Raw genomic sequence first — 21253 nt, 5'->3', positions numbered from 1 at the left:
TAGATGACCCCTTCTTTAAAAGCGTTTAAAGTTAATGAAATTTTTCATCAATTTTATTTCTTTTTTGTTTTTTCTAATGGAAGTTTTCTTATTTTTTTAATGCTCATTATTTATTATTTTGTGAATTTTTTTTTTAATTTTTTATGGAAATAAAATATTTATTTTATGAATTGTGTATTGCTAATATTGATTTATTCATGAAAATTGCTCCCTTTTTCAACTTAGTGTTCTATTAGCATTTCCACAGTTATTAATTAAAAGCTTTCTATGCCCAACAATGCATGAGTATGTATCTTATGTGGCAAGTACTATGGATACACTATGCCCAAGGAGTCAAGCATTAACAATCTGGAAAAGGAAAACTCCGGTTTTGTTTACTTACAGCTATTTATATATAATATGAAGTAACACAAGCTTAGCGTTTCCAGTTAGCATTGTGAGCAAAGGCGTAGGATTGCCAATCCGGAGATAGGCTGTCTCAATGGCGTGATAAAAAATACGGGTCTCATGATTTTTGCAAAGGTACGATTCTATCCAATATCGCGAAAATCCGAAAGATTGAATATAGATTTGACATGGAATAGCTGATACAATATTCATCCATTAATTGCTTTTCTTGTTACAAAATGAATGGGAAATTAACTGTCATAAAAATCACCCTATATGCCACAATAAACGATAGCATCGAACCGTAATGTTTCCATTTTACCCAACCGATCCAACGCATTCGTTTGATCTTTGTTCCAGTAATTGCAAGAAACCAGGTAATAACAAATCATCATTGGATTTGACAGATGTTGTTTGGTTGACATGAATGAAGCTACTCGTAAAAAATACAAAGCACCTGTTAAACATACGTCTTCGTGTTCCGGAGAAATATGGAACATATATTTTGCTTACACCAGTGCCGATAGATGCTTATTCCAGTACGTTCCAGTTGACTGATGTAGTCCGCTTGGCTGAACGATAGCGTCATATTCAATGAATTGGTTTTCCACACTATATTTTATGGGTTTTTTTATTTGCCCCCGATACATGAAAGGGCGGGAGTATTGAGAGGTAAAATGGAAATATCTTCTGTTCGGAAACACTCGTCGTGGGGTGATCTTTAGATCGGATTAGTCAAAATTATTCTGGTCTAACAAGTAGGGAACGGTTCGGTACTGCATCCCATAGCTCCTATTTCCATCCCATCAAAAACAAAGCAATGAAACGGAATTTTCTTCCTCTACTATTGATTGTACTATTATTGTATTGTACTATTGCAGTATTGAACCGATTTTGTCATTTCCCGATTTCCGTCCGTCCTGAAATTACGTAATATAACCTTGAGTTGCCACGACTATCTTACATCCCTTTCCCCTTAATCTATCTATATCACTTTCCCCTTAATAACTGTTGATATAGATTTTAAATATCATAAAGAATATCGGCTCATTTAAGTGTTATACACGCCTGAGCCTATTAAATAAACCCTATAGATAATATAAAAGAAAGGGATAGTGTTGACAACCATATTGGAAATTGTTTCCAACGTACTTATGATTACATGACAATATTTAAGATGCATTTGCATGTAAATGCATGGATAATACCAAAATAAAAAAGTGAATTCGGTCATTTTCCCTTTTTGACCAGCTAGACTGAACGGGTTCCAGTCTGTGCCGCGGAGGCGGTTTGATTATTTGATCAAGCCGGATTTATTACTTTTATAATTAGCTTCGACGTCGGAATAAGCTGACCGACACCAGAAAGCGGCAATGCGAGAGTTAATTTCAGGAAACAGAACACGAAACTTACCCATCAGCACGAAGTTGGTCGGCGACGCCATGCTGCGCTTGTTGAGGACAATCACGATCAGTGAGTTGGCAGTCAGTGTAATTAGGATGAAGATGGGAGTACAGTAGCCGTAGAGTGGCACACTGTAATTGAGGATTGTTTCACAGGACACGTTCAAATAGGAAACGTTGCCGTACATTCCCATGCAGCTCTGGTAGTAGTCGTCGCCGTACGGAAAAGTGCCATTGTGGCCTTCTACATAACCAACGGCTGGTCCATTGACATAGAAGAAGTCAGTCTCATTTTCCACCTCTACCGGATTGTAAATGCCAGGGTCCTTTGAGGAGTACATTGTGGAGGTTGTGATGTTCTCACCCAACAAGAGTGCCCTCTGTTGGTGTTGAAGGCTATGCAATTGTTGTTTAGTCGCGGTGCTGTCATCATCGTTACCATCGAAGTAATATAGCGTTCGTTCGCCTCCGCCTCCGGATCCTCCGTTTGCAGCCAATGTCGAACTTGCTCCTCCGACGCCAGAAACGGAAGACGATAATCGACTGAAGACATTAGAGGCATCACCAGCACTAGCAGCTACAGCAGCATCAATTGACATATTGATTATATTTCAGACGTGGGACATGACGCGACCATAAATTCTCCGTTACTGTAAAACAAGCTGTGAAAAAAGTGAAAGAAGATGCGAAAAAATATATCAGACTCAATTCTAAACACAGTACACTGGATCTGACACAACATATGTACACACAAATTATCCCGGACAGCAAGCTACCGTATTTTCGGAGAATTTCATCGAACTGTTCCTAAGGCTTTCGTAATTCGACAAAGAAAGATATTTTTGTGACATTTTTTTTCGATAATCATAAAATAGATTAGCAATTGTCGGAAAATTGTCTTTCTTGCTAGCGCCTTAGCTTCTCTAGAGAGGTGATGAATGGACTAACTGAATGGGATTCTTTCTGCTGCACCCTTTGAGGAACGTTTCCATCGAAGGTTCTTTTCTATTCAGTGTGGATCTTTTTCAATTTTGTCATGCTAGTGCGTTCACATGTGTTATTTATTGGGTATCCTTTATTCAGAGCTGGTGCGAGAGGATAGCCAAACAGACACATCAAACGCTGATGCTCGAAAACGGATTTCGGAATATATTACCGTTTGTAAGCCGCCGTTGCTGCCAGGCCTCAATTGTTAGAGCTTTTCTGACCATAAAAGCATAACTGTTCCACACAGATAGGGACTTAAGCAAACATGGGACAGCTATGCTTCTATATGCAGTTTAGCTTCGAATTTTGTGCGGTTTGTCGTTCGACAGCGTGTCAGCCAATTCAATTTGGCAATTTAGTGGAAGATTTATGAACGCAATCTCCGCGTTGCACAGTTCGCTGTTGGATATGAAGCCATTATGTTTCAAATGGAACATTTTTAACTGTTATAGGTTTGGAACTTTGTATTTGTTATGCAAATTCCGCGTATGAGATGCAAAGGCCAGTTAATCCGATTTCGAAGAATTTCGTTTAAAAGCGTTCCTTTATGCACATTGTTTCCCGTTCCAGCTTCCTGATTTGATTACAGTTTCATTTCAACAGTAAACTAATTGTAACGGCACACAAGAATAATAAAAAATAAGTTAATACATAAACCGCAACTGTAGATAAAAACTGTTTTTCATCGTATTCGCCTTCGAATCCAAGTTTCAACAGAAAAACTTTGTCTAACATTCATGCAAACTGGACCTGTATTTGCCAAACTATATCAATATGATTAGTATAGGACAGCCAACCCGTCCGATGTCTCCAACAAAATGAAATTTTTGAAGTGATCTTACAGCCTTTCAGTAAACCTTGGAATACGGAAAGAAAAACGTTCAGGATACAACTGGGCTGCGTTATTTTTTAACGAGTTTTTTTTTGCGTAATGATGTTTCTACCGTAATTGACTGTACCCGCTAACGTTTTTGTTATCAAGCTGCGTCCTGCATTGCTGAAATATTCTTGTTTGTGGAGGTTGGTGTACTTTTGATGGGGAAAACGGGTGAGGAAATTTATTAGCCTATTGATGAATAAATAATGATGCACTTCATATCAAGTTTGCAGATTCTTTGCACTTTATGTTTGGTAGATTGCTTTTTATAAGCATATACTTTGTAGTACTCAATTGGTATTTATCTAGACATTTATTTTTATAATGGATTGGGCTTTGAATAGCTGAGGTGGATATGATTACATTATTATTGTGCGAATTTGAGGTGATGTTATAAGAAGAGTGATACAATTGGAAGACTGAACATTTTCAATTTTGGATCTCATATCGATGTTATTTTCTATTTAGTTCTGGTGCCAATATGTTAATATTAGAGTCAATTTCTCTAACGGGGAAAAGAAATAGGAATTAGGAAATTGAAGTGGACACCCTGATAAAAATTAACTGATCTTCACTTCGTTGAAAAAATCTTACTGTTCATGATAGATTTGTGCAGTGTCAATAATCAATAGGGAAAATCTATTTATGTTACGTAAGAATAACATCTTTCTCCACACTGTTTATGACACATTACAAAATGTTGTAAGGATATCATCTTGTCCCACGCAACATCTCCCCCTCCATTCAATTCGTTACATAATTTGTGAACGATCCCTCATAGTGGTAATGCTTTTTTTGTCAAATCAGCTGGGACTATCTTTAGTTACTCTCGTTCGTGTTGAATATCCACCTTCTGGACACGATACATCAGGCGGAAGTTCATCATAATGTGCCATCGTTGTCTTCCGTCCTCATAAGAACGGCATCGATTCAACGTTGCTTCGTCGGAAGAAAATTACTCTGTTTATTTAATCATTTTGCCCTGCCGTTCGTTGAGTTGGCTAATGCCGGCTATTCTTATGCATCGTCTCGTTTGGCACGCGCTATCGTCGGTATCTTACGAAAAAAAAAACCGCCGGAAGTGGTCGTCGTAAGCTGGGCTCGATCCATACGCCTGGCAACGAAGACCGGAAAATTCGCCGTAAAATCGTGCATAAATATTATCCTAATGAAATCATTTAGCTTTGATTCAAGTAATTTAAAGTAAATCGTGTTGCGGCAGTGGTTTGTCATTTTCTTACCAGTTTGAACAAACACAGAGGCATGCCGATGGAATAAGCAAATATTCAGATGGTTCATAATTTATATTTATTTTTTTAAATCCGTTTATTTTGGTGGCTCATTTGTCGGAATCGTTTTACAAAACAGGTTGATCTTGATTTTTATAAATTGCTAGCTTTATGTACCCGGCTTTGCTCGGGATTGAAAAGTAAATTATACAATTTAAATTTATTATTGCAACACTAAACGCACTTAAATAAATAGATTGACAGAAAGATGTAAATCGAAATAGGACTACGGATGATAGTCTCAGCAGGATCGGATTCCCGTAACAGGCTCAAAAACTAAATTGAAACATTATTTTGCCAAAACTCCTCCATAATCGTATCTGCTCACTCGAGAATTTACGAATCAGCTAGTTGAAATTGAATTCAAAGATGCAGTTGCGGCTTAAAAGGGGTGTGCCAAAGCGCAATAGCTTTTAGGAAATACCTGCGGATACCCTATAGATGCAATTTAATGTGTACACTGTGATCGGTTTCAAAACAAGGTGGCGATTTGCCTTGGTGTTAGGCCATTTGACCGAATCCTATTTGGCCTAAGAATGCAATAGGTTGAAAAACGCAACTCTTGGACAAAATGTTACATAGGCTACTTCTCCATCCCTCCCTCCTTTCTTATTTATTTCTATCTTCTACCTCCCGTCTTGATTTTTTTGTCCTCTTTTTCCCGCCATCTTCCTTCTTCTCCTTTGCTTTTCTCTTCTGTCTTCCTCGGTTCAAGAGCTTAGAAGCTACACTCAATTATACATTTTCTAAACAGTACTCTCCCCCACGCCCTCCCTTTTTCCTAAATGACTCTTCCGCCCCTTCTATAATCTTCCTCTCAGGATAGAGAATGTGTGTACCAAATTTGGTTGAAATCAGTCCATGGGCTCAATTGTTCCTCTTATAAATAGTGACACACCCCACTCCACACCCTCTCCCTTTCCAAAATTATCCTTATATATAATTGTCTCCTCATAATTCATATATGTCTTTACGGTATGGTGAAGAACCTGGGAGTACGCGCGCAGCACAGACGTTCCCAGCTTTGGATCTCCAGGAAATCTAGAAGAAGATTGGCCGGATGAAAAACAAAAAAACCTGATTGATCCACCTAGCGGTGTTTGTGCCTTTATCGTACATTAGATATACTTTTTTTTGTATGTAAATCATATTTTGGCCATAACTTTTGATCCCATAGTCCGATCTGACCAATTTTCAATAGGAAACAATGGGATAGGATTCCCCATCGAATGCAATTTATTTTTATTTATTTTGCAATTTATTTGCAAACAAATCGGATCAAGTTAAGTGCTTAAAAGATGAGTGTGTTTCATTTTGCGCACATGCATATACACATACACACAGACATGGGGCAGCAGGGACAGCAGGGACAGCATGGACCATGTCCAAGGGCTTGACGACCCTCCCCAGCTGTCTGTGAGTCAGGAGAACTGCCTAGGGCGTGGTGGGATTTAGCAGTGGGCTCTGCTAAAATCCCTCCCAAAAAACCACAAGTGCCCGTAAGCAGACTCTATCAAAGCGACTGTGTGCCGCTTCAAAAGCACAAGCCCAGGGAGTGCCACTGGCACATCAGGGTTGATATCAGTAAGACCCTGATTATGGCATACTGGTTTTGTATTTGGATATTGTTATATTGTGAAGTGAGGGCTGGCAGTCTGACATTCTACTCTCTTAGTAGGGTCGGGTGACACCGACTCGAAACGGCGAGTGGGCTAATGGCTAGGCTGTCTTCCGTCCCATAAAACCGTGGCGGGCCTTGTAGCACGCTGCCCAATCCTGCCATCCAGTTTTGCCTACTGGGTGGGAGTAGGCTCAGATGTCCTTTCCTGACTTGCGCTGATCTGGCTCTGAACACGCAAGTGTCAACCCTCGCATGGCCTCGCTACTTGCCGCAAGGCAGTCATAGATAACCATGGGATCACTAAAGGCGACTACTCCAGTAGGATTCGGCGGCAGCCGCAAGGGGGACCCATAAGCAATGAGTATTGAACGAAATCAATCTTTGGAGTTGGAGGTGACGGACCCCTTTGCCAAAAGGGGTCTAGCGAGGTCCCCTATTAAAGGGGGGGCCGAGTGGAGTGACGGCTGCTGCTATCGGCAGTACCGAAGAGTCTCCAGCGGTGGTGGGGAGTAGCCCTGCCTGCACGCCTGACGAGCCACTACCAGGGATACGGGTGGTGGCCGAGCAACTCGATGAGATCATCTAGTTCGTAAGCGGTAGGCAGAACACCAACAAGGAGCTTAAGCAGAGCCTGTTGGTGCTCCGGCGAGCTGTTCGTGTCGCAAGACAAGAACAGGTCGCTTATATCAGGCGTGTAGCGGAAGCAGAGAGGGTAGCCAAAGGTACGCAGACCAAGGCCCTCTCCTCCCCTAGCGGTGTTACTGCGGCGAAAGAGGCGACCGCCCTTACGGCCAGTGAGGGCAAGAAAACGCCAAGTACGAAGCGACCCAAACGCGCTACCATTAAGGCGAAGCGTCGCCTGGATGGTGCACCGGAGCCTGAAGGGCGTGTGCCCAAGAAGGCGAAAGGCACTAGACAGGCACAAGTCGCTGAGCCACAAGCTGGCCCCAGCCAGCCATCGGTACCCGCCGAAGGGGATGCGAATCCTTGGCAACTGGTCAGTAGGGCGCGGAAGTCGAACACCCCTCGACCTATGAAGAAAGTCCGACAAGGCCAAATAGGCCGATGTCCTTAAATCGTTGCGAGTGGCCGATAGCCTATCGGCCCTGGGCCAGGACGTGCGCAGCGTTAGACGTACCAAGAACGGTGAAACGATCTTGGTACTGAAGCGTGGCGCGCAATCCAGCGGGGTGGCTTACAAAAAGCTTGCCCAGGAGGTCTTGGGTGACGGCGCTCAGGTCAGGTCGTTGGGTGCGGAAGTGACCCTCCAGTGTAAGCAGCTGGACGAGGTCACGACCGCGGAAGACGTCGTCTCTGCCGTCAAAGAGCAGTGCGGCACAGAGGATGAGCGGTCCTCTGTACGTCTAAGAGGGGTATTCTTTGGTACGGAGGTAGCCTATCTCAGACTACCGGTGGCTGACGCCAAAAAGTCATCGAGAAAGGAAATCGGCTGGTCAGTATGCCCAGTAAGCGTGCTCCAGCCACCTTCAGTGGACAGGTGCTACCGGTGCCTTGAGTCCGGGCACAAGTCTTATGACTGCAAGGGCCCAGACCGAAGCAAGATGTGTCGTCGCTGCGGCGAGGAGGGACACAAAGCACAGGAATGCGACAAGGCACCTAGGTGCCTTATCTGCGCCAGTAAGAAGCAGGCCCGGAACCATGCTATGGGCGGGCCTGCGTGTCCCTTCGGAGAAGCCAATCGGAAAAAGCCGTGCAAGTAACACAGCTGAATCTGAATCACTGTGCACCTGCCCAGCAGCTGCTGTGGCAGGCGGTCTCGGAGTCGAGGATCGATGTCGCCCTCCTGTCCGACCCGTACAACGTCCCTGCCGGCAATGGCAACTGGGTGGCGGACGGGTCTAGGTCGGCGGCAATCTGCACAACGGGAAGGTACCCCGTTCAAGAGGTTGTACACGCCTCCGCGGAGGGTGTCGCGATAGTTAAGATCAACAGGGTGTTCTATTGTAGCTGCTACGCCCCACCAAGGTGGCCAATGAAACAGTTCAACCAGACGATCGACAGGTTATCGTCCGACCTAGTAGGTCGGAGCCCGTTCGTTATAGCGGGAGATTTCAATGCTTGGGCAGTGGAATGAGGCAGCCGCTGCACCAATCAGAGGGAACAAGCGTTACTCGAGGCACTTGCAAAACTCGATGCAGTACTTGTCAATGACGGAGCCAGTAGCACATTCCGTAGGAATGGGGTCGAGTCATGGATAGATGTAACGTTTGTCAGCCCCAGTCTGGTCTCGGACCTGGACTGGAGGGTAGACGAGGGCTACACCCATAGTGATCACCTAGCAATTCGCTTCAAGATCAATTATGGTGTGCAGCGTCCGAGGGCGGGTGATCCCTGTCAGGTCCGTGGGTGGAAGACCAACCACTTCGACAGCGAAGTTTTCACCGCGGCCCTGGGACTGGAGGCCAACACCGACAGTCTAAGCGGGGATGCGCTGATAGCTGTCCTATCACGCTCGTGCGACGCTACTATGCCGAGGAAAGCCCTGCCAAGAAATGGCAGACGCCCGGTATACTGGTGGAGTGCCGAAATTGCAGCCCTACGATCAGCCTGCCTCAAGGCTAGACGTAGGACGCAACGAGCCCGCACCGAGGAGGAAAGAGCGGTCCGCCGGGAAGTGTTTCAAGCTGCGAGACTGGCCCTTAACAAGGCCATCAAGAGCAGCAAGAGAGCGTGCTTCGACAACCTGTGCGAGGGTGCGAATGCGAATCCGTGGGGTGACGCCTATAGGATCGTGATGGCCAAGACCAAAGGGGGCTCTTCACCCCCCGAACGGTCACCGGACCGGTTGGCGAGGATTATCGAAATACTCTTCCCGTCCCGAGCCACAAGTCACTGGCCTCCTCCTGCGCTGCAAGGCGCTGGGAGTGTGGCCGAAATGGTGGCTCCGGTGACGAACGAAGAGTTACTCGCAGTGGCTAACACCCTTGCGATGAACAAAGCTCCAGGCCCCGATGGAGTTCCAAACAGTGCACTTAAGGCAGCGATCATAGCGAACCCGAACATGTTCAGGCTAGCTATGCAGAGATGCCTGGATGAGTGTTGTTTCCCTGAGAGATGGAAAAGGCAGAAGTTGGTACTGCTGCCGAAGGCCGGAAGCCTCCGGGTGACCCATCGGCGTACAGACCAATTTGCCTGATCGACACGGCGGGTGAACTGCTCGAGAGGATCATCCTCAACAGGCTCACCCCGTATGCAGAGGGTACGGATGGCCTGTCGAGTAACCAGTTTGGTTGTCGGAAGGGCAAGTCCACGGTGGACGCTAGCAATTCAGTCCTCAAGACTGCAGAGGTAGCGATCCAACGGAAAAGGCGAGAATTCGATACTGTGCGTTGGTGACACTGGACGTGAAGAACGCATTCAACAGCGCAAGCTGGGATGCCATCGCGCTCTCGTTACACCGGCTTAGCCTGCCGGTGGGACTGTACCGGATCTTGGAATGCTACTTCCAGAACCGTGTGCTGCTATACGAGACCGATGCCGGTCAGAAAAGTGTTCCTATTACCGCAGGAGTCCCGCAAGGGTCAATCCTGGGCCCGGTACTATGGAACCTGATGTATGACGGGGTTCTGAAGCTAAAGTTCCCTCCTGGTGTGAAGATCGTCGGCTTTGCTGACGATGTAACCCTAGAGGTCTACGGGGAGTCAATCCCCGAAGTAGAACTAACCGCAGAACACGCGATCAGCACTGTGGCGGACTGGATGAGTGTGAGAGGCCTTGAGCTCGCTCAACATAAGACGGAGGTAGTTATCGTCAATAACCGTAAGTCAGCACAACATGCAGTTGTTCACGTCGCGATCACTTCAAAGCAGAGTCTGAAGATTCTTGGGGTCATCATAGACGGCAAGCTTACCTTCGGTAGCCATGTCGAATACGCGTGCAAGAAGGCTTCGACTGTTGTGGCGGCATTATCGAGGATGATGTCCAACAGCTCCAAGCTGTCCGCCAGTAGACGTAGGCTACTGGCAGGCGTTGCCGCATCTATCCTTAGGTACGGCGGCCCGTCCTGGGCAAAAGCACTGGGGGTAACCAGTTACCTGCAGAAACTGGAGAGCACCTACCGCTTGATGTGCCTCAGGGTGATATCGGCCTACCGCACGGTATCGCGCGACGCATCCTGCGTGATAGCGAGTATGATGCCAGTCGGGCTGGTCATCCGGGAGGACGAGGAGTGTTTTGACCTACGTGGCACCAGAGGAGGCCGCGAGCGTACCAGGGTGACTTCGGTTGCCAGATGGCAGCGCGAGTGGGATAACACCTCGAAAGGTAGGTGGACCCACCGGCTGATTCCCTAACATGTCAAGCTGGGTGGGGGGACGCCATGGGGAGGTTCACTTCCATCTGACACAATTCCTGTCAGGCCATGGCTGTTTCCGACAGTACCACCACAGGTTTGGGCACGCGGAGGTCTCCGTCTGCCCTGACTGCCCAGGTGTTGACGAAACTGCAGAGCACATACTGTTCGTATGTCCTCGTTTCGACGTCGAAAGAAGAGCAATGCTAGACGTTTGCGGCCGGGACACAACTCCGGATAATCTTATCCAAAGGATGTGTCAAGCGGTGGAGAAGTGGAACGCAGTTTCGACTGCAACCACTCAGATTGCCTGCAGCTTGCAGAGAATCTGGCGCGCCGAGCAACAATCGACAAGCATGACTAACTTGTGATTGGTAAGTTAGAGCGAAAGTGCCGAACGCGAAGAAGTGTGTGAATGGTCTGCCCATGCAGAGGTAATGGCGCAGCGGGTGGCAACCGAGATCGTCACCTCGAAGCATGGCAGAAGGGTGAATGAATAGGTGTATGTATGGACTGCACACGCCGCGCTGGGAGTAGCGCAGGAATGTTGGTTCCTACGACTACTGATACCCCGCGGCGTGGCAGAGGAGTGTGGGTGAGCAACCAAGTTAGTCTCACATGGTACGAAAGGAATGAGTTGAGTCGTGTTGAGCTAGTCTCATATGGCATGAACGAGGTGAGTCAGACTCACATGGTATGTCAGAAGTGGGAACCTAAGCGAAGAGTCCCACAAGGGATGCCAGAGGGAGTGTTAGGTCGAATGACTCGAGTAGTATGTGTCAGCGCGAACTGAATGAAAGAGGTGAGCAGTCTCACATGGTACGATAAAGGTGGGCATACAAGTTAGTCCCACACGGCATGAGAAGGGTGGGCACAAAGTTAGTCCCGCACGGCATGAGAAGGGTGGGCACACAAGTCAGACCCATAGGAGCGTTAGCGTGTGTGCAAGCATGGAGTGTATGGAGCATGAATCAAGGGTTTGGGTGGGAATACAAGTTAGACCCACATGGCATGAGAAGGGTGGGCACACAAGTTAGACCTGCACGGCATGACAGAGGTGCAACAGAGTATGTAGGGTGTGTTTGAGGGTGCGATAGAGCGAGCACCCAAGTCAGTCTCGCACGGGACGGGTGCCTGTGTGAGCGAGAACGAGCGAGTACGTTTAGTACTGCCATCCCCAGAAGTAGTACTGGGAGGTAGTTCCTGGAAACGATGGTGGAGCCAAGGGAGTTTAGTCGGTATTACCGGTATGGTCGAGTCCGACACTCCAGTACACTTCCGTGTGGTAGTTTGGCAACTACAATGCACGTGTACTGGGTTATTGAGTAAATGCATTCTCCCTTGTAAAAAAAAAAAATACACACAGACATCATCTCAATTCGTTGAGCTGAGTCGATTGCTATATAACACTATGAGTTTTTTTTTTAAATCTTTATTAAGGTGTTTTTTTAATCTACAGACTAAGTTCAACACCGTAACACTATGAGTCTCCGGACCTTCTATCACAAATTCGTCTTGGAAGTGAATATATAGCCTTTTCGTTACACTTTGGTGTACGAGGAAGGCAAAAAGCTCTGGGCTCGGTAGACGCTCCGATCGAACAGAGTTTTCCGCCATACCAAACTGACTATCTACAAAACGCTCATTAGACCGGTAGCGTTCTATCGACACTAGACGATGCTCTTGGAGGACCAATGCGCACTTTTGAGTTCAAAAAAAAAAATGCTGCGTACCATCCATGGTGGGTTGCAGATGGCGATCTGTACGTGGAGGAGGCGTATGAACCACGAGTTGCATTAGCTGTTGGGTGAACCTTTTTTTTCGGATGCCGTTGGGCACGGTGGGCTGGGCACGTAATTAGAATGTCGGACTATAACCCCACTGCACTGGAAGGAATACGCGGGTGGTGGCCGATCGATGATTTTTTTTATTTTGTGAATTTTGATACAGGAATTAGATCTTCACTTGTTTAGTGAAGCCATTAAGGCCAGATGGGCACTTGGAGAAATGAAAGGGACTTGAAACGGAGCCACCCTCAGGTCAGGACAGAATACTTAAAACTAGGACATCAAAAACCGGAAAAAAAATTGGTCGGTGATAAAACTGTTCTAATAAAATACAGGACGCTGCATAACATGTCACAGGGTTATCATCCATCCGAAAGCCAGGCCTCTCCTTCCGAAAAAAACAGCTATTCTTCTGGATTTGTAAAATACAAGATCTATCGATAAAGGTATGTTGAGTGGCTTCCTAAGCTTTAATTGGTGGTGTTTTTGTGCTTGGAACTTTTTTTAAATCTTTATTTTTGTGATTTTTTATAATTACAATACACAGATAGAAAGTAATGCACATAAAAGGGATGCCAAACAGAGCGTAAATTTAAACGATTTTATCGTCTGAATGTATGCAATTTCCATTGCATTATGTCACTTTTTATATGATGTATGCTATAGAAACTGACATAATGGTATAGAAATTGCATACATTTAGGGTGTACTTGTTGGAAAATATCCATGTACGCCTAAAATAGGGTAATTTTCCATGTCTTCATTTTTTACGCGCTTCTTAGTTTTCATTATTTTTTTCTGTGTAAGTTCATCACATGTATGACTGGAACGTTGAATGAAGTTTAAGACGAATTATGCGCTGATCTCCGGGGTAAATAAACGCCAATGTGAGACATTTTTGCTCAAACCCCTATGTTTGGTTTACCTGGACTACAGTCCGGACAATAGGGCAGATTGGATTGCCTCTTGAAGTTAGAGAGCATTTTCAATGCTTCGGGAAAAAACGTTCGATTGCATATTGTGCGGTGACATCAGAAGATATATTCTTCGGAACATGACGATTTCTAGTGCCATTGCAAAAGCAAACCAAACAGTTTATGTTGAAGGGGAGTGTGTCGAGTGTGTCTTAAAACCCCTGGAAAATATCAGGGGAAGCCTGTTTGCTTCCGGGGAGGGACTTACACGCGGGTTAAGGTGTCCAGGACGCCCAGGATGACAATGAAATTTGAGGAAGCAGACGAGGGCTGCTAGACTGGTGATGTCATTAGCCAAAGCGTCTCGGATACTCGAAGGGATTCCGTTGCGGGATCGAAGAGCGTCGAACTTCGGACATTGGCAAATCACATTGGCACGTCGTTCCAGGGAGCTGTTGACCCCTTGATCTTCCGTATCTAGATGTATTTGGAGGCCACAGGGTTTTGGAGTCAACCAGGGGAACCGAAGTGGTAAAACGCAGGCTTTGGTGACCGAAACCAGCCAGATTATCAGCTGTAACATTCCTGGCACTCCACAATGTTGTCGATTGTTGTACATTGACGAGAATGACCTGAATCCATGGGTGTCTTGGGTGATCGCTTTGAAGCGCAGCGATGGCACTAGCGGAGTCAGTCAGGGTTATGATAGGTTTGACGTAGTATAGTGGCAGCGATAAACAGGGCCGCGCTTTCGGCGGAAAAAATATGCTGCATTCCTTGGTAAGACTATTTGTTACAACCTGTGACTCTTAAGCCGAACCCGTACCTCGAAAAGGAGCCGTCGGTGTAGCGATGTTCATGGTTCCTGCATTCCGTGTTTAGCAACTCAGCCACTGATCTACGAAGTGCCTCCGTATTGTCTCCTCTCTTGAAGCATCCTGTGGTGGAGTGATTTATTTTTTTTCAAATCTTCATTACCGTATTTTTTTCTGTACCTACAAGAAGTTCTTATAACTTATTCGCAATGGAGTGCCCTTTGAGGAAATTCCGGGAAAATGCCAGTATGTTGCCCGAGAAGCCCTATTCGCTGTGTTGCTGCAAAACAAATGGTGTCCAGGTCCGACTGAACACCTTCGAGATGTCAAGGGATACCAAATCAGCGTGTTTACCGTCCTCGAAGGCATTCTGAAGGTTCCGTACCCAGGACGGAAGGCATGCTGTTGGAAGCCGAATCTTCCATCGGCCTCGAGTTTATCGCGTAGACGACGGTTAACTAGCTTCTAGACAATATTAGAGACGCAGGAGGTTAGCAAGATAGGGCGGTATTCGCTATCCTTCGGTATTGGGTTGAGCCACCATTCATTTGGAAAGATTAGTTGACCAAATCCAGGAATAAGGCTTTATCTGGAAGGGGAAGGTTTTTGAAGGCGAATGAAAGCTCGGCGGCAGAGAAAGGCTGGAGGAGTTCGACATGTCCGAGGGGATTTGGAAGTCCTCGGGGGAGCAGGATCTGGTAGTGATGAACCTCTGGAATTCGGCTGGGTAATCACTTACTGCGACAATTGAAACAAAATACTCCCCGAGAGCGTTGGCAACTTCCGGAGGGTCTATTCTAGTGCGATGTTCAACGTTAAGGTGGATGGCACTTCTCGGACACTTATCGTCGTCAGAATCCATCGCGGCACTAATATCGACTCTGACTACAATCTGGTGATGCTTAAACTGCGCCCAAAATTATTTGGCAACAACATCGAAATCGAGGGAACGATTGGTTCGACGAAGAGTGCAGACAGATTCTGGACGCAGCGCTGCAGCAAGGCCCCTGGCAGAACGTGGAACACTATAGACGGAAACAGAGACAGCGGACCTGCCTCTTTCAGGAGAAGAAATGCCGCCTAAAAGAAGCGAAGCGCAAGCAGATGAAATAGCTGTGCCGTTCTCAAGAAATTCGCAAATTTTATCAGAAGCTCGATGCATCCCGCAAAGGCTTCGCGAGCCGAATTGTGCAGAGAAGGAAGGGAACATTTTGACTGGCGAAAGTGCGGTGATAGGAAGGAGAAAGCAGCACTTCGAGGAACACTGGAACTGAGATTACAGGCAGCGAGGGTCAAGGCAGCGGAGGAGACGACTACGCCAGTTCAACGGAGGACGGAAACCACCAAGTCGTCACATTGAGGGAAGTTAGGGATGACATACTACAGCTCAAGAATAATAGTAAGATAGTGTCGGAGCTGTTTCATCTTGATGAGATCAGAAAAGGTGGTTACTTGTGGCGCAGGATGAACCACAAACTAGCCCAGCTCTACGGCGACCCAGTACCCAGAAGATGGGCTAGAGGCAAAATGTCGAAAGCCAAAGGTCGAAAGGTTCAAAGGAACAAAAGATTGAAAAGGACCTTCCTTCATTTTTTTCTTTTACCCTCTTCTTTTTCATTTCTTCTTCACTTTTCCTTCTTCCTTTTCTTCTTCTTCTTCCATCTTGTTTTTTATCTTCTTTATGAAAGTGTTTTTTTTTCTTCTTTATGAAAGTGTTCTTTTAATCTACAGATTAAGTTCAACACCGACTCTTCCATCTTGTTTTTTTTTCTTCCTTTGCTTTCTCCTTCCTTCTTTTCTATTTCTTCTCTCTGTTTTCTTCTTCGCTATTTATTCTCCCTGCTGTCTTCTTCCTCCGTCCTCAGTTCTTCTTTCTTCTTTCTCCCATCCATCTTCCTTCTTTGTTTTTTCTCCCATCCTTCTTCCTTTTTTATTCTTCTTCCATTATTGTTCTTTTTTTCTTTCTTCATTCTGCTTCCTTCTCTATTTCTTCTTCTTGCTTCTTTCTTCTTCCTTATTTCGTCATTTTGCTCCCTTCTTTCTTCTTCCTTCTTTTCTCCTTGTTCCTTTTCCTTCTTCCTTCTTCATTGTTCCTTTTTCCTCTTCTTTTTTCCTTCTTCTTTTACTTTTGGCTTTTTGCTCCTTTCGACCTTTTGTTTAATTTCGACCATTTGTCCCTTTCGATCTTCTCTCCCTTTTTTCGACCTTTTTTCATAGATTTCTTCGACCTTTTGTCCTGACTTTTTGTTCTTTCGACTTTTTGTCCTTTCATTGGACATTGGACATTGGACATTGTAAAAATCGCATAATGCGAATACATATAGGTGGCAATTTGTTGAAAACTAAGTAAATACATATTCATAACCCCACTCTTATTTAACCTCACGTTGAGATTGAACAAAAGTATCCGAAGCCGAACGTTAGGGACGAAACACAGGGTACACTGTGAAAAACGTATCATGCGAATCCATATGGGTAACATACACAAAGTACATTGTAAAAAACGCATAATGCGAATCCATATAGGTAACCAACACAAAGTACATTGTAAAAATCGCATAATGCGAATCTATATAGGTGACACTACCCATATTTAACCTCAAGTTGAGATTAAACAAGAGTAGCCGAAACCGAACGTCAAAAACGAAACACGGAGTACACTGTGAAAAACGCATAATGCGAATCCATATAGGTGACAATTTGATGAAAACTAAGTAAAACACATATTCATAACCCCACTCTTATTTAACCTCACGTTGAGATTGAATAAGAGTAGCCGATTATCTCGGAGAAGCAAAAAGTCAACTACGCCATAGCACCGGTTAGCGCAGCGAGGGCTAAATACTGTGAAGGCGGCCCTGGTGCTTCACAAGCTCCGTTTGCGGTTAGGTTCTTATTAGATCCCCCTACCCATTCATTCATAGGCACGGTAAGCATAAGCCGCATCACACCGAGAATTAGGGGTCACCTGCATGGTGGACTTTTACCACTGAAACAGGCAATCCGAAATGTTTTTCTTAGCCAGATAACCAGCTGCCGACACCACACGGCTATTCGCGGAGAGAAATTAACATTGACTTTACGTCAACTTTCATTGTGGCCAAACAGCCAACAAGCAAGATCATGCTGAGGGTGGCTGGGTTTGATTCCCGGTACCGGTACAGGCAATTTTCGGATTGGAAATTGTCTTGACTTCCCTGGGCATAAAAGTATCATCGTGCTAGCCTCATGATATACGAATGCAAAAATGGTAACCTGGCTTAGAAACGATGCTGGGTCATTAGGCCGAATGAGAACTGGGGAGTGAGAAGTGAGTAGTGCGCAATGAGAAGTGAGTAGTGCGCAATGAGAAGTGAGTAGTGCGCAATGAGAAGTGAGTAGTGCGCAATGAGAAGTGAGTAGTGCGCAATGAGAAGTGAGTAGTGCGCAATGAGAAGTGAGTGGTGCGCAATGAGAAGTGAGTAGTGCGCAATGAGAAGTGAGTAGTGCGCAATGAGAAGTGAGTAGTGCGCAATGAGAAGTGAGTAGTGCGCAATGAGAAGTGAGTAGTGCGCAATGAGAAGTGAGTAGTGCGCAATGAGAAGTGAGTAGTGCGCAATGAGAAGTGAGTAGTGCGCAATGAGAAGTGAGTAGTGCGCAATGAGAAGTGAGTAGTGCGCAATGAGAGGGAAGTGAGTGGTGCGCAATGAGAAGTGAGTAGTGCGCAATGAGAAGTGAGTAGTGCGCAATGAGAAGTGAGTAGTGCGCAATGAGAAGTGAGTAGTGCGCAATGAGAAGTGAGTAGTGCGCAATGAGGAAGAAGTAGAAAGGAAGAAGAAAGAAGGAAGAAGGAAGAAGGAAGAAGGAAGAAGGAAGAAGGAAGAAGGAAGAAGGAAGAAGGAAGAAGGAAGAAGGAAGAAGGAAGAAGGAAGAAGGAAGAAGGAAGAAGGAAGAAGGAAGAAGGAAGAAGGAAGAAGGAAGAAGGAAGAAGGAAGAAGGAAGAAGGAAGAAGGAAGAAGGAAGAAGGAAGAAGGAAGAAGGAAGGAAGGAAGAAGGAAGAAGGAAGAAGGAAGAAGGAAGAAGGAAGAAGGAAGAAGGAAGAAGGAAGAAGGAAGAAGGAAGAAGGAAGAAGGAAGAAGGAAGAAGGAAGAAGGAAGAAGGAAGAAGGAAGAAGGAAGAAAGAAGAAGGAAGAAGAAGGAAGGAGGAAAAAGGAAGAAGGAAGAAGGAAGAAGGAAGAAAGAAGAAGAAGGAAAAAGGAAGAAGGAAGGAAGGATGAAGGAAGGAAGGAAGGAGGAAGAAGGAAGGAGAAAGAAGGAAGGAGGAAGAAGGAAGGAGGAAGAAGGAAGAAGGAAGAAAGAAGAAGCAAGAAGGAAGAAGCAAGAAGGAAGAAGCAAGAAGTAAGAAGAAAGAAGGAAGAAGGAAGAAGAAAGAAAGAAGAATAATGAAGGAAGGAGGAAGAAGGAAGAATGAAGAAGAAAGAAATAAGAATAAATAAAGAAAGTGGAAGAAGGAAGAAGGAAGAAGGAAGAAGGAAGCAAGAAGAAAGAAACAAGAAAGAAGAAAGAAGAAGGAAGAAGGAAGAAGGAAGAAGGAAGCAAGAAGAAAGAAACAAGAAAGAAGAAGGAGGAAGGAAGGAAGAAGGATGAAGGAACAAGGAAGAAGGAAGAAGAAAGAAGGAAAAACGAAGAAGAAAGAACGAATAAGGAAGAAGGTAGAGAGAAGAATGAAGAAGGAAGAAAGAAGAAGGAAGAAAGAGAAAGATGCAAGAAGGGAGAAGTGAGAAGGGGTAAGGTGAAGAAAGAACTTCTCATTTTGGACTTCTTGCTTCTTTTTGCTATTTCGGCCTAATGACCATTCGGCCTAATGGCCTGACACTCTTAATAACCTCGCAGTTAATAACTGTGGGAGTGCTTAATGAAAACTAAGCTGCGAGGCGGCTCTGTCCCAGTGTTGGGATGTAATGCCAATAAGAAGAAAAAGAAGAAGTAGTTTATACGAGCTCTTGTGAATGTGATATTTTTTGCCTATTTCGATTTATCTGACAAATTAGAACGTCGCGACGCGCGTGCCTGGGCTTCTTTTGAATTGACTTCACCTATGACTGTGAATTTTAAATTTTCTAAAAACATAAACGAAACATGATATAGGTACATAACGAAAAAATACAAAATTTAAAACAGAAAGTTGCCATCCAACTATCAAGCAGACACCCGAATGATGATAACTGCTATTTGATAGTAATTAACGTTATAATTTGAGTTTGAAAATGTCCAAAGTAGCCCTCGATTTGGCAGAAGAAGCCCCGCACGGCGAAGTATATTTTCCTCTAAAAATTGGGCGCGATGCTGAGACAAAATACCAATGTTTTCGTGATGTAGAGTAAAAATGGCTTAAAGCTTGTTTATTCTTATGATTCATAATCATATAAGTTATCTGTGTATGTCTGGTACTCAAGTTGTTTGAAAACTGTAACCAAGGCCACCCAGGAAGCAAGTGGAATGCCACACATTCGTATAAACAACTAAGCAACTAAATGGATTAGATATGCTTTCCATTACTCAGCTTTATCAGCAATGATGCAGTATCCGAGTCTGATATAAATTTCCAATAAAAGGATAACGATGATTTGGCATCCGTAGCTGTGTTAAGCCTTCATCCAGGCAAGAAAAGTTGCAAACAAACCGTTGAAGACATGTGTGGTATATGTGGAACGAGCATACATCGATGTGGATAAAAATAATTGGCCTATTTCCGTCCTTTATAGTGCAGCATAGGCATATGAGCAAACGGGTAGGCGTCAGGAAGCTAACATCAGAAGCTGAAAACAAATTCATCTCGGGCGAGTGGAACTCTTAATGTTTCGTTCGAAAGGTATGTTGTGGCGTTGTGGGTGTGGGCTTGCTAACCGAAAACGGACCAGCCGCCCAACCGACGAACGAACGCAACAGGGTATTTGTTTGCAATATTCAAAACATGTCGTGCGTCTACTCTGGCTTCAGAGCCTTGAAAAAGTCGGGAGCATTCAATGTATGGGGAATGCGATTTTTCAGCATGACTGAACAGTGCATCGTTCGTAATGTGACGATTACAGATATGTTTGCGGTACACAGCTTCACCGGGATGGGATTCGCAAAGTTTTCGGGTTGTGTGATGCATTGCAGCAGACATACTATTAGCATAGTGTTTTGTTCGAAAAAGTGGGACAAGTCTTCTAGGGGCTACATTGTAAGAGCGGGGGTTGTTGTGTGAATAAACCAGACAAGTTTGACGATAAACAATGTGGAGTAGTGGAATAAGTTTTAATACACTTTGGCAGGGTACACACTTTTGAAAGTACACGAGCTGAGTTGCCGATTATATGGACGGATAATGGAGATAAAGTATAAGATGGAGGCGCATAGTCCCCGATTTTAAACTCGTAGCTCTCACAAATATTTATTTTACGACAGCCGAAGTAATGAATTTCTACACATATAAGGTAAAACATAGAACGGTTTCCCTGAATGGAACATGAACAAAATTTATTTTATGTGACAGGCTTTATTTTTCGCTTCGCTTGGCAATAAACCAAACCATTTTAACGATTAAATCATGAAACTGTGCCAGTTTTCTATGTTCCTAAGTATTATATCATTCAAAAATGAAACTAGACAACGACAGTAGAATATCGATATTCATATTGACCATTGACCAAAAATCAGTTCTATTATTCGAAGAAGGCTTTGCATGGTAAGACTTTCAGCCACCAGCTGATTCGCGTTCCAGTTATTGGATTCGATCCACTTGGCACAATCTAACTTGCACTCCAGCTTTTGGTTTTGATCCATTTGGTACCGCTATCGAAGTTGTAAAAAATAGCTTGCATGCGTTGATTTCTGTCT

General features: G+C 44.8%; 2 protein-coding genes across 7 annotated transcripts in view; one reads left to right on the top strand and one right to left on the bottom strand.

Moving 5' to 3' along the window:
- Positions 1 to 21253, top strand: part of LOC134227513 (putative uncharacterized protein DDB_G0271606) — a 441623-nt gene that overhangs the window by 103189 nt on the left and 317181 nt on the right. The gene's annotated exons all lie outside the window — the stretch shown is intronic.
- Positions 1 to 21253, bottom strand: part of LOC134227514 (sex peptide receptor) — a 138511-nt gene that overhangs the window by 93637 nt on the left and 23621 nt on the right. Inside the window, exon 3 of the mRNA XM_062709067.1 lies at positions 1801 to 2452. Within this exon, the coding sequence (XP_062565051.1) occupies positions 1801 to 2389 (589 nt within the window). The 5' untranslated portion in view covers positions 2390 to 2452. The remainder of the gene's footprint in view (positions 1 to 1800; positions 2453 to 21253) is intronic.

The sequence above is a fragment of the Armigeres subalbatus genome, chromosome 3 (genome assembly GCF_024139115.2).
Source record: "Armigeres subalbatus isolate Guangzhou_Male chromosome 3, GZ_Asu_2, whole genome shotgun sequence".
NCBI lineage: Eukaryota > Metazoa > Arthropoda > Insecta > Diptera > Culicidae > Armigeres > Armigeres subalbatus.
The sequence above is the reverse complement of the archived record's forward strand: the minus strand, read 5'-3'. Positions and strand labels throughout refer to the sequence as shown.